This window comes from Equus caballus, chromosome 13 (genome assembly GCF_041296265.1).
Source record: "Equus caballus isolate H_3958 breed thoroughbred chromosome 13, TB-T2T, whole genome shotgun sequence".
Lineage (NCBI taxonomy): Eukaryota > Metazoa > Chordata > Mammalia > Perissodactyla > Equidae > Equus > Equus caballus.
The window spans coordinates 9026716-9039677 of NC_091696.1; the positions used below are offsets into that span (position 1 = coordinate 9026716).

Below are 12962 nucleotides of genomic sequence, written 5' to 3' on the forward strand. Positions count from 1 at the left end.
GATTTTGTTAGTTTGCCACTAGCCCTTTCTCCCTTAATTATCCTTTTTATTTTCCTTAATCAACTCTGACCCTTCAGCAATCTATCTTTCTTGTTCCTTTCTGTCGAGCATCACCCGTCTCCTTTGCTGCTGTCCCCATACGCTTGGTTTGGCCTTGTTGCCCTCTAGGTATGAAGTTCTAACAGAGAAAGCCATGTGTTCATCACACCATAACCGCTTCTGGTAGGGACTTGTGTGAGAGTCTGGTCTTGAAACTAGATTTGATGGTGACTTATTTGTATCAATGTGATATTGTGACCTCTCAGAGCAATGTTTGGCCACCCTTTGGAACCCATCCGTGTCACTGAGGATTCTGTTTCTCCTTTAACACTTTCTTCTCAGCACAGGAAACAACTGACATGTCCTTTTTCTACTTAATGTTTCAGATCGTAAATCGAACACTCAGAATGAGGCATCAACAGATAAGCCAGAAAGTTCTGAAGAATCTCATGCAGAAGGATTCCAAAGGGATATTACCCCCATGATTACTGCCAATAAATGTGAGGCCAGGTTAGAAAGGCAGTGGGTAAACCTTGAAAAGGAAAGTGGAACAAAAACCCCTCTCCTAGACAAAGGTTCCAAGAAAGGTAGAGAACTAATTCCTACTAAACCTCCCCCGGGAGAGAGACGTTACATATGCGCTGAGTGTGGGAAAGCCTTTAGTAATAGCTCAAACCTCACTAAGCACCGGAGAACACACACTGGGGAGAAGCCGTATGTGTGCACCAAGTGTGGGAAAGCCTTCAGCCACAGCTCAAACCTTACCCTTCACTACAGGACACACTTGGTGGACCGGCCCTATGACTGTAAGTGTGGGAAAGCCTTCGGTCAGAGCTCAGACCTCCTTAAACATCAGCGAATGCACACTGAAGAGGCACCTTATCAGTGTAAAGATTGTGGAAAGGCTTTCAGTGGTAAAGGCAGCCTCATTCGGCACTATCGAATACACACTGGGGAGAAACCTTATCAGTGTAACGAGTGTGGGAAGAGCTTTAGTCAGCACGCGGGTCTTAGTTCTCATCAGAGACTCCACACTGGAGAGAAGCCATATAAATGTAAGGAGTGTGGGAAAGCCTTCAACCACAGCTCCAATTTTAATAAACATCACCGAATCCATACTGGGGAAAAGCCCTATTGGTGTAATAATTGTGGAAAGACCTTCTGCAGTAAGTCAAATCTCTCCAAACACCAGAGAGTCCACACTGGAGAGGGAGAAGTGCTTTAACTGGCAAATATACTCTTGCTGGTTTTGGGATTCTGTGTTTGTTTTTCTTCTTTAGAACATGAGTGCTAGAGAGAAACCCAGTAATTGCAATATAAACTCTGGTGGTGGATTTTATTTCACTCCACATCAAAGGATGCCTGAGGAGGGAGCTGAGGCGGCAGCACTGTAGGATGGGGCCCTGGTGGGTGTCGGGATTCCTCACTCACCAGCTCACTGGGGCAGGGTCCCCTCGCCACACTTTGGTCCTATAAACCATGCCAGCATTGCCTTTTGTATAGTTAAACTCATGTGTATCCAGTATAGTTAAAGAAGAAACGTAAAAGCTGTTTAACTGTTTTAATATGTATTCAAGAATGACAATTTGTAAAGAATTGAGCCACGCTGAACACAATTTAATCTGATTCAGAATAAACTTAGAACATCTTGTAATGCCTCAAGACTGTTATTATAATAGAGGGTCTGTTGGTTATTGAACACTATGCTGAAGAGAGGAAACGTCTCCTGGTTTAGCGTTTGGAAAATTTGGCTTTGGGTAAATGGAACTTTTAGTACTTGTGAACGTGTGTGTCAGGAGGTCGCGGTAGGGTGTAGTCGCCTGCTGCCTCTTGGTCTACATTGTGGTTTTCTACAGACTGAACACATTTTTCCATCGCTGGGAACATTCTGTCAGCCTCCTGTGCTTTTTGTTGTGTATATTCTGTCTCTACCAAAGTCTGAAAGTGTGACTCTCCCCGAGAAGTTTCTTCTAAACTCCAGAAGTCAATAATACATAATACGATTACTTAGGTCCATCCTGCCTCTTCCTTCTGACTGCGGTCTCTCTGAGGTCTTAAGATATTTTTCTCTGTGTCCCTTATAAAGTCTTCTGGCCGGCAAGTCCTCCTCTCCCCTAGAAACCCAGTTAGTTCACTCCCTCCTCTCACTTGCTTATCTTCATGTTACAAGGTTTTTTTTTTTTACCTCTGACTAGTAGTCACTGAAATACCTTTTTGTCTACTGCTGCAGCCCTTAGGGTCAGACGAACCTACATGCCAGGATTAGGGACAGCAAGAAAGTCTCATGTCTAGTACCAGTTCTGATCTCTGGAAACCAGCCTGAATGCCATCCTGGGATGATTAAATAACTAAGTCTTTATGCACCAGCCAGATAAGTTAGGGAGAGGGTCATTGCTGAAAAAGAATCAATAGTGCTTGAAATACGAAATAGTCTTACTCCTCCGGTAGCTTACTGACGATCCTGATGTCCTGCCAGCACCTTAAACTCAGTACATTTCACGTGAGCTGTGCTGTTTGCATATTAACCGTGATGGAGGCCCACAGAGAATTTAGTGATCAGGCAGCAGCTGATTATCTTTAGGCCCCTGGTGGAGCTGCTGCATATGAGGGAAATGAAGCATCCTGCTGGGCCCCAAGAGCTGCCGCTCATCGTCCTACTTTGGTGAGAGGTGAAGGGGTCCCACATCTGTGCTGTCTCACAGCCCAGCAGGCCGTGAAATCTTTACCTTAGGCTGCTTCTCCCTCCATGCAAGCGAGACGTACAGACATACAGTCTCTCCCTCCAGGTAGACTGCAGCTCTGCCCACTGGATTTCCCCTCACGCTGGCCTGTAGGGCCCTCCTGGGGAAGGCCGGAGTGCATCAACAATGCATTTCTGGTTCACATCAGTGTCTTGAGCTGATCCCTCTGTGAAACAAACCCTAGGTGTTCCACCGACAGGTTAAAGGGAGCCTTCCGTGAATCCACAGGTGTGAACAGAGGGAGGGCATCACTTCAGCAAACGTAGGAGACGGGGATGGGTCTGAGCCTCCTGCGTACATACCTTGTGGCTTCTGGACCTGCTCATGCCTGATCCCAAGTGTGACACTTCCCCCACATGATGGATGGTTGCTCTGTCTACCCAGTCGAGTGACTTGATGAGTCAGAAAATACTCAGCTGTGATCAATAGCTACAGGCACGTAGTCATTTGCTGTCATGGTCAGTAGCATCCCAGGAGCTGCTTTTCAAACTGCGTAGTTCTCTGCTGCAGCAGGCATGACTTCTATTGGCAAGTTCCTATTGGGCTTGGCAGACCTCTACACAACATTTCTATCCAACACAGATGACTCTAACACCATTTGAATCTGCCGGGTCATATGGTGCTTGGGCTGTGTGACTGGACCACACTTGAAAGTGGATGTGCTGCCTCCAAAATCCAAGGAGGCCCACCAAACACTGCCTCTTTCTTAGTCTTAGTAGTGAGGGCAAGATGCAGTAATTTGTCCCTTACCTTAGAATGTCCCAGCATGCCTCAGATGCTTGGACCCTTAAAAACTTCACTGATATAAAAGGCCCTGGCATCTTTGTAGGGTTTATCTCCCCTCCTCTGGTATGTGTGTGTGTTACTGAGGGATCCATGTACGCCTGCCACTTCCTCTTCACCAGGTCTGATTATTAGGATGTTATCAGTTGAAGGATGTTCCACAGAATGTCCACAAAATCAGTCCCTGTGTGAAGTAGGAGGGTTGACAAGTCCTTTGTCAAGAAGTTGGATGTATTCCGTTGTCCTTCCCACTTAATCATGAACTGCCTTTGGTCCTTTTTATTGATGGGAATGGAAAGAATGCATTCACCAGACCACTAGCTGCATGCCAGGAACCAGGGCCGTGTTGATCTGTTCCAGTGAAGACAGCACAGCAGTTGTGATTAGGTTGACGGCAGACAACCGTCATCGGCCACGATTCATCTGTTTTTTGTAGGAGCAATACAGAAAAATTGAGTCAAATCTTTGAGAGTGGCACTAATCACTTCAGTTCCACGCAGGATATAGTATTGTTTCTGATGTACTATCTTGGCTCGGTAAAGGGGAGGGAGGACTTCAAGGGTTTCCTCTTGGCCCTTTCTACCATAACAACTTATGCTACAGGTTGGGGAACCAATTTGCCAAAGCTCCATCACCCTCCTGAATACATCCATCCCAGTTACCCTCTCAGGAACAGGTCCACACGGTGGGTCTCGGGCCCTCTGGGCCCACTGAGGTGCATCTGGGTCAGGACTCCATTTATGAGCTCACCTCTATCTGCATGGCAGTGATGGAGTCGTGGATGCTCTAGATTCAGGTCACCTCAGACCCTCATCCAGTAGCCTCAAAAGGTCTGGCATTCCCTTCCCTTCGTGTCCATCTAGGGAACAGCCACAAGACCCTCTGGGGCAATATTTATTGCATATTCTTGTGGTGGAATTGTAAAGTTCTTCCCCAAAGAACCCAAACCTCCCGTTCAACTGATGAATTCATCTGAGGACTGGCTGAGACCCGGAAAGTGGGTGAAAGATTGCAATTTCCCATCACAGTGGCTAATATCAGCCTTCCCCCCAGCTCTTGATTTTTTTGTTTGTTTATATGTCAGGCACTACCTTGGTGACTCCCAATCTTTCCCAGGAACACCAGGGGTTATTAGCCATCACCACGGATCCCTGTGGGTCAAGACACCCTAGTTGCCAGTCTGTCCACGTTGCCCTTCATAGTAGCTATTTTAGAATTCAGTCATCCCCACTGACGGCAGGAACTCAGTTCCATGGCAGCATCTCCCGTTAATCCTAACCTACAGTGACAGCCACCACCGAACTTCTCAGCAATACCTGTGCTCCCCTCATTAGTGCATCCCTATTGTCTTAGTGAAGGGGGAGTGCTTTAGGCCCCCTAGTAACATAGCCAGGCGTTGGGTTCTCCAGTCTCATGTTTTAAGTTCACCTTAGCACTCATGAGCCTGCTGACCCCTTTCTCAACACTGCTAATTAATTAGTTGCAGCAGCTCTGCCTCATTTACTATAGGCCATCATTCACATCCAAGTTTTAATGAGCCACCTAGAGTGCATTAGGATTGTATTAGTTTTTCTATGGTTGCTGTAATAAATTACCACAAACTTGGTGACTTAAAAAAAACTTTTTTTCAATAATTTTATTGAGATCATAATGGTCTATACCTGTGTAATTATTGTGTACGTTATTGTTTATCAGTTTCTGAGTAGACTTCATTGTGCTGACCACCAGTGGTCTAATTTTCATCCATCACTGTCCCTACGTGCCCTTTTACCTCTTTCGCCCACCCGCAACAACACGGCTTTGTTATCTGTGGATTAGAACTGCAACATGGGTCTCACTGGGCTAAAATCAAGGTGGTAGCAGGGCTGTGTTCCTTTGTGGACTCTGGGGGACAATCTAATTCCTTGCATTTTCCAGCCTCTAGAGGCTGCCCACATTCCGGCCTCCTCCCCCACCCCCTCCCCTCTGTGCCCCCTCCCTCCCTCCCCTGTCCGGGAACGCCAGCGTCAGGACCACAGAGTGAGCTAAACCTCCGAGGTCCTAGAGAGGCCCGAAGTCGCGAGCCCGGGGGTCTCCTCAGGCTGGGGCCTCACAGAAAATGGGCGGAGAGCACGCGTGCGTGGGTTTGGGTCCCAGCGCCTCGGCCGCTGTCGGGAGGTCCGTTCGTTCCGAATCGTGGGTGCCCCGGGCCGGCAGAGGACGCGGCGCTGCCCGGTGAGGCTCCGGGGGCGGGGCCGCGTCCGGTTCCGGCGACCCCCCGCGAGGCGAGCGCGCTCCGGCTGCTGGCGGCCCTGGGCTTCTGCGCGCGCTCCCGCTGGGCCGTGCGCTTTCCTTGCGGCTGAGCCGCTTAACCCTCAAGATTCCGGAGGAGCCGGATCCAGCCTATAACGCACGCAGGCCCTAAAGGCAGGGTTGGCCGCGCTAGGGCTGGATCTCAAGCCTTCTGGGGACCGCTGCCTGCTTCAGTGCTCTTGATGGTTACACAAGTTGACCCCTAATACAGTGTTGGTCTGCTTACTTAAGATCTGTATCTCAATGAGTTATTCCGATAAGCTAACTGGATGCACGCTGTTTTTAAAAACTAGAGTAGTAGAGAAATGTTACCTGCAAAATAAACGCCCCTTATAAGCTCACACTTAATATTTGATGCCTAGTGATTCTTAAAGACTTTTCCAAGCATATATAAATACTTTTTTTTTTAACAAAAATGAGGTTATGGTATATATGCTGTTTTGGACTTTGCACTTTTAAAGTCTAATTGTACCTTGGACCTTCTCCCATATCGATCAATACTGTACATAGGAATCAAACTTCATTCTAACCATTACCTGGTTTATTTAACCTTTCATCTCATGGTTAACATTTGGATTTTGTCCAATTCTGTGTGATTACGAAGGGCATTTTTGCACAGGTTTCTTTGCAGACTTATGGAAGTATTTCCATACAACAAATTCCTAGATGTGGAATTGTTCTAACGTAGTGTAAAGGAGACCTAGCATGAAATGTGGTTGCGCTTGCACGCAAGGCATCTCACAAAGCTGGCTGGACTCATCTGCAAACAGAATGTTCTGCCTTGTGAACTCACAAGGCCCCAGGGAAAACATTGCTTGCAAACAAGGATGTTTTATCAGTTCCTCACAAGGACAAGCCTGGGGCCTTGGGAGTTTGAAACATTATGAAGGAACCTGTTAGAAACAGATATGTAGGGGAAAGCTCATTATTGTGGGACGCTTGCGCAGGCTTAAGTCGCTGACTCCTTGCTTTGGCAAAATGCTGGCTTTGTTTAGAGGCTATAAAAATAAAGAGCTCGAGAAACTCGAGACTACACAGCAACCGGTGTTTGTATATTCATTTCTTCGGCGGCATCTGGCGCCCAACGTGGGGCTCGACGAAACCGAAAGGGTAAGCACCCCGGGAAAAGCAAAGGGGGACTTTCGGGAATAAGTAAGTCATGGGGAATTCTAATTCTCTCAGGTCACAATATTTAGACCTTATAAAGGGACTCCTTGAGTCCGTCGGGGTAGAAGCGTCCTCTCGGCACTTAAATGAATTATTTCGGCATGTTGAATGCCACTGTTATTGGTTCCGTCATCAGACAAAGGTTCAGTTAAATTTGGGGGAGTGGAAGCAAATTCAAAAGGAGTTGCGGAAGCAACATCAGCGGGGAAACGTTATGTCTCTTAAACTCTGGATTCTCTGTAGCGCCGTTACTCAGGCGCTTAAAATTTTTGAAACAGATAGTGAGGTTAATTCCTTCGTAGTGAGGCTCATTATGAGGACGTTCCGGTGGAAGAAAAAGATAAAAAGGAGGGATCTTTCCCTCCCTCTCCACCGGAGCCTCCTGATGGGATTTCTAAGTCTAGCTCAGATTCTGAGGAGGATAGTGACGAGGAGGAAGAAGATAAATTGATTTCCAAAATGGCTGAAACGTTTTCTAAATTACTACAAAAGACTCAAGGGAAGAAAAGCCAACGGTGTACACCCACTGCTCCTCTTTATGCCTCCTTGTACCCAGTTGCCAAGACAAAGCATGTGGATGTGGGTCAGGAAAATCGCCGTTTTACATTTCCAGCCACAATGTTTTATGATGGCGAGGAGGATCTCCCTGCGCCGCCTGGTGGATTTATAGACTCTCCTTTTCTTTTCCCTATTACCCGACAGCCCGGTCAGCCCGGAATGATTAATGTCCATTATACGCCAATGGAATATAAATTTTTTAAGGATTTAAAATTGGCAGTATCCCAATATGGACCCCAGTCTCCCTTTGTCTTGGCAATGATGGAAAATGTGGGGATGGCCAAATTGCTCCTGCCCATAGACTGGGAGGCAATAGGACAGGCTGTTCTTGAAGGGTCGCAATGGCTACAGTTGTGAAGTTGGTGGGAGGAAGAAGCAAGGAAGCAAGCTCGCATTAATCAGACCCAAAATCCCCAGGGTCCCTTGGAGGATAAGCTAATGGGGGAAGCTGCATTTAGCTCTTTAGCAGCTCAAGCTCAATACACTGATCAAGATTTACGACAGGTTCGTCAGGTATTTTTAAGAGCATGGAGGCGTGTAGTCCCGAGTGGACAATCACAGCCCTCTTTTGTTAAGACTATGCAGGGTGCTACAGAGCCTTATACTGATTTTTTGGCGCGATTAAGGATTGCTGTTGAGAGAGCTGTTGGTACCGATCAGGTTGGGAGGCTCTTGCTAGAGACCTTGGCATATGAAAATGCCAATCCTGAATGTATGCGCGTTCTTGATCCGTTGCGTGGTCAAGGGGCTAGCATTGCTGAATACTTTAGGGCATGTGCAGGTGTGGGAGGAGTTGAACATCAGGCCTCTGTTTTTGCTACTGCTATGGCTACTGCCTTGAAACCTCAGCGACAGGGCACTTGCTTCAATTGTGGGAAGCCAGGACATTTTCGCAAGGACTGTCGACAGCGCAACCGACAAAAAGGGGGACCTCCTGGTCTCCTTAATGTCCCAAAACCACAGCCACCAGGTCTTTGCAAACGCTGTGGAAAGGGAAGACATTGGACTAACGAATGTCAATCCCGCACCGATAAAGATGGAAATCCTCTCCCAAACCCCCCGTCCGGGAAACTTCCCAGTGGGCCTCAGTCCTTGGGGCCCAGCAACAATACCGAGGACCCAGGGGCCAACGACTCTCCCATCGTCTCCAACTTTGCAAAAATCCCCTCATATGGTTGTCACTTAGTAATTTCAGATTTAAAGGCTGCCACCCATGGCAGTGCCGCCGCTGATCTGCCTATTGCTGAGAATGTAACACTCTCTCCAGGAAGTGGCCCATGTAAATTACAGACCAGTGGTTTTGGTCCCTTACCTCAGGGCACTTTTGCACTCCTCTTAGGTCGGCGTAGCGCTGCCCTTCGAGGAATAACTGTTTTTCCGGGAGTGATTGATCCTGATTATAGGGGAGAGATTTGCATTGTTGCCTAAGTTTCCAAAGTTACTTCATTATTGGCAGGAGAACGGATAGCTCAACTCTTGCTACTTCCATATATTTCTTTTCCTGCGATGGACAAAGAAAGGACAGGGGGTTTCGGCAGTACAGGCAAAGGAATATATTGGGAAATGTTCATCAATGATTCCCGTCCATCTTTAACCTTGACTATAAATCAAAAATCTTTTGAAGGCCTAATTGACACCGGGGCCGATGTATCTGTTATATCTTTACTTCAATGGCCAGCCGACTGGAAAAAACAGAGATGTTCTTTGATGTTGTCAGGGATGGGTACGGCCTCTGAAGTATGGCAAAGTGCCCAGCCCTTGTCTTGCCACATAAATGAGGGAAAAGAGATATTTATAACATTTTATGTGGTTAATATACCCATTAACATCTGGGGAAGAGAGATTTTAACTAAACTAGGGGTATCCTTATCTTTCCCTCTGGAAAACTAATAGCCACTGCTCAACCCCCTCAAGCACTTCCTCTTAAATGGCTTACAACTACTCCTAAATGGATTGAGCAGTGGCCTCTTCCTATGATAAAGCTCGAGGCCTTAAGATCGTTAGTGGCAGAACAATTAACTGCTGGCCATATCGAACTTTCCACTTCCCCATGGAATTCTCCTGTGTTTGTAATCAAAAAGAAATCTGGAAAGTGGAAGCTCTTGGTCGATCTAAGAGAGGTTAACAAATGTATTGAACCCATGGGCGGATTACAACTTGGCTTGCCTTCCCCCGCCATGATTCCTCAGACTTGGTCTATTACTGTAATAGACCTAAAAGATTGCTTTTTGACAATCCCTTTACAGCCACAGGATAAGGCCAAATTTGCTTTCACTGTACCTACCTATAATCATCAACAGCCAGTTGAACGTTATCAATGGACCGATCTCCCTCAAGGTATGATTAATAGTCCGACCTTATGCCAAGAGTTTGTGGCGCGGGCCTTGACTCCTGTGAGACACTTGTTTCCTCAATTTATCTTATATCACTACATGGATGATTTACTCCTTGCTGCCCCTAATAGGGAACAAAAGGCTCCATTTTATCACAAGGTTCTGGAGGCCTTAAAAGCCTTTGGATTACAGGTTGCGCCTGAAAAGATCCAAGAGGAATTTCCTTATTCTTATCTAGGATCGACTCTTGAATCCACTCAGATTAGACCCCAAAAAATTCAAATTCGAAGAGATCATCTAAAAACACTTAATGATTTTCAAAAGTTACTCGGAGATATTAATTGGCTTAGGCCCTCCATTGGCATCCCGACTTATCGATTACGTCATTTATTTGGCACCTTAGAAGGAGATAGGGCGCTTAATGGTCCCAGACAATTGTCCCCTCAAGCTGCAAAGGAGCTCTCATATGTGGAACAGCGTATCTCCCAAGGGTTTCTTTCCTACTTAAATCCACAAAAGTCTGTTCAATTAATTCTTTTCCAAACGCCTCACTCTCCTACTGGAGTAATATCCCAGGACGTAGCCATTTTAGAATGGCTCTCCCTCTCCAATCAGACCAACAAGAAGTTACAAACATATATTGATAAAATAGCTCTTCTCATTGCAAAAGGTAGAACACGAGGCCTTCAATTGACTGGCCAAGAGCCCCAAGAAATTACTACTCAATTAACTAATGCTCAAGTCTCAAAAGATTTTCAATTCAATGAAGAATGGCAACTAGCTTTAGCAGATTATCCTGGAAGGCTATCCAATCATTATCCTCACTCTAAACTTTTCGATTTTCTTCGACAGACATCTGTTGTCATTACTAATGTTATTTCTCACACGCCCGTTTCAGGTATTACTGCTTTTATTGATGCTAACAAGACATCTGAGGGATATTGGACAGACCGGCAATACAAGGTGTTGCCTCACTCCTTTTCTTCAGTCCAACTCGCTGAACTTTGGGCCATAACTTTAGCCTTACAAGAATTTAATACCGTCCCTCTTAATATTGTTTCTGATTCTCGTTATGCTACCTTATCCTGCTCCATACTTCCAGACGTTGATCTCCCTTTGTTTTCTAGATCTTCTATAGATAAACTTTTCTTACGGGCCCAACAGTTACTACTACAGCGACATGACCCAGTGTGCATTTGTCATGTTTGAGCTCATTCTACCTTACCTGGCCCTGTTGCTGAGGGCAATCGCTTAATAGACACCTTACTGTTCCCTCTCCAGGCGGCGGAACACGAACACGCTCTTCATCATACTAATGTTCAAGGACTTCTTTCCAAACATTCTATTACTCATCACCAGGCTCGTGACATAATCCATACATGCCCCTCTTGTGCCCCTTTCTCTTTGACCCTTCTTCCTCCAGGTGTCAACCCTCGAGGCCGTCAAGTGAATGAAGTCTGGCAGATGGATGTTCTTATTGTTCCCTTTTTCGGACGATTAAAGTATGTTCACCACACTATTGACACCTACTCTCATTTTCAATGGGCATCGGCCTTATCTTCGGAAAAAGCTGATGCAGTTATTACACATTTACTCGCTTGTTTTGCAATCATGGGAATACCTTTACAGATAAAGACTGATAATGCGCCTGCTTATCAGTCTCTTAAACTCCATAAATTTTTTCAAAAATATCACATTCAGCACATTTTTGGTATTCCTTATAATAGCCAAGGTCAAGCGATCATTGAACGTGCTAATAGGACCTTGTGTGAATATCTCACAAAACTAAAAAAGGGGGATGTGAGTAGAGAAATGGTCGAAACATACCTTAAAGTGGCATTGCCACAATGGAACTTTAAATGGTTATGGAAATAAGACTGTGACTATGCAGCATTTCGCTCTTGTTCCCCCACTTTTACAACATCCTCCTTATCCTCAAATTCAGGGAGATATATGGAAATTGTGGGCGGTGTCTGGACATTTGACTGTATGGACTGGTAATTTTACCTTAAATGTGTCTCAAAGTTCCGGACCTTTTCAGGTTCACCTACATAAGAATAACACCTACACTGCAACGGCTTGACAAATAAAAATGGCAAGCAATAGGATATATTGGAGTATATGAGGAAGCCATTTGGTATAAACCTAATTCGGCCTGACTTCTCTCTTTTTTTTCCTCCAAAAGGGCCTGACTGGCTATTGAGCACGCATTGCATATCTGCTTGGACATTTCCTATGGCCAGAACAAAGGCCCTTGTGATAAAGATGCAACTTCCCCCCACATTAGCATTTTTGCTTAGGCTAGGAACTGATTGCTGCACTGACCTCCCAGCTCACCTGTGACCACCCAGCTGGAGACAAGAGACTGCCACCCTGCTGTGTTCACCGAGACAGCAGACCTACCTGCTATTTCCATCAATCGCTGTGCCGACAGAGCAGTCTCGCGACTATTGTAAAAGGGACATTTCAATCCTATGTGAAACATCCTCTTTGAGGGTATATAACCACCCTTATACCCCGACTTCTTTGGAGTGCTCTGTTCCTTTGTGGAAAGACTCTCCCGGGTTATAATCCTCAGATTTAAGCTCAGAATAAACTCACCCAAATTTTCATTTATAGATTGGATATGGATTATTTTCGTCGACAGGCTTGTGTCAAATTTCCCTATTCCTTATTATCAGGGAAAATTATGTTAAGTGTTACAGAGGGATATGTAAATTGTACTGCTGATTGTGTCTTTACTCAATGTGTAAATAAAACTTGGTGGGAGACAATCGAAGATACCAATAAATCTGTAATAATTGTAAAAGCTCGTTCCGAGTTTTGGATGCGTGTTAATCTGACACGTCCTTGGTCTGACTCTATTGCTGTTTCACATCTGTATGATGCCCTTCAAGTTGTACTACATCGATCTCATCGACTAGTAGGATTGATCGTCGCGACTATCCTTGCGGTTGCATCCGTTACTGCGACGGCCGCTGTGGCCAGCCTGGCACTGCAGCAAGAGATACAAACTGCGGACTTTGTCAGGGAATGGCACAAAGACTCT

General features: G+C 45.8%; 1 protein-coding gene and 2 long non-coding RNA genes across 9 annotated transcripts in view; 2 read left to right on the forward strand and 1 right to left on the reverse strand.

The window, feature by feature from the left end:
* The window catches only part of ZKSCAN1 (zinc finger with KRAB and SCAN domains 1), a 42276-nt gene extending 40586 nt beyond the window's left edge, over positions 1 to 1690 (forward strand). For 6 of the 7 annotated variants that reach the window (XM_005598606.4, XM_005598609.4, XM_070230616.1 and 3 more), the window contains one exon: positions 426 to 1690. In XM_005598606.4, the coding sequence (XP_005598663.1) occupies positions 426 to 1264 (839 nt within the window). In that variant the 3' untranslated portion in view covers positions 1265 to 1690. The remainder of the gene's footprint in view (positions 1 to 425) is intronic. The other variant, XM_070230617.1, reaches the window with a different exon arrangement.
* On the reverse strand, positions 1587 to 5886 carry LOC111767610 (uncharacterized). The gene is made up of 2 exons (XR_002799438.2): positions 5657 to 5886; positions 1587 to 3986 (listed from the first exon to the last, which is right to left on the reverse strand). It is a non-coding gene; the product is annotated as an uncharacterized lncRNA (long non-coding RNA).
* Positions 5887 to 6713: 827 nt separating this feature from the next.
* LOC138917091 (uncharacterized) lies at positions 6714 to 12525 on the forward strand. The gene is made up of 2 exons (XR_011424574.1): positions 6714 to 6965; positions 12099 to 12525. It is a non-coding gene; the product is annotated as an uncharacterized lncRNA (long non-coding RNA).
* The last annotated feature ends 437 nt before the right edge of the window (positions 12526 to 12962 follow it).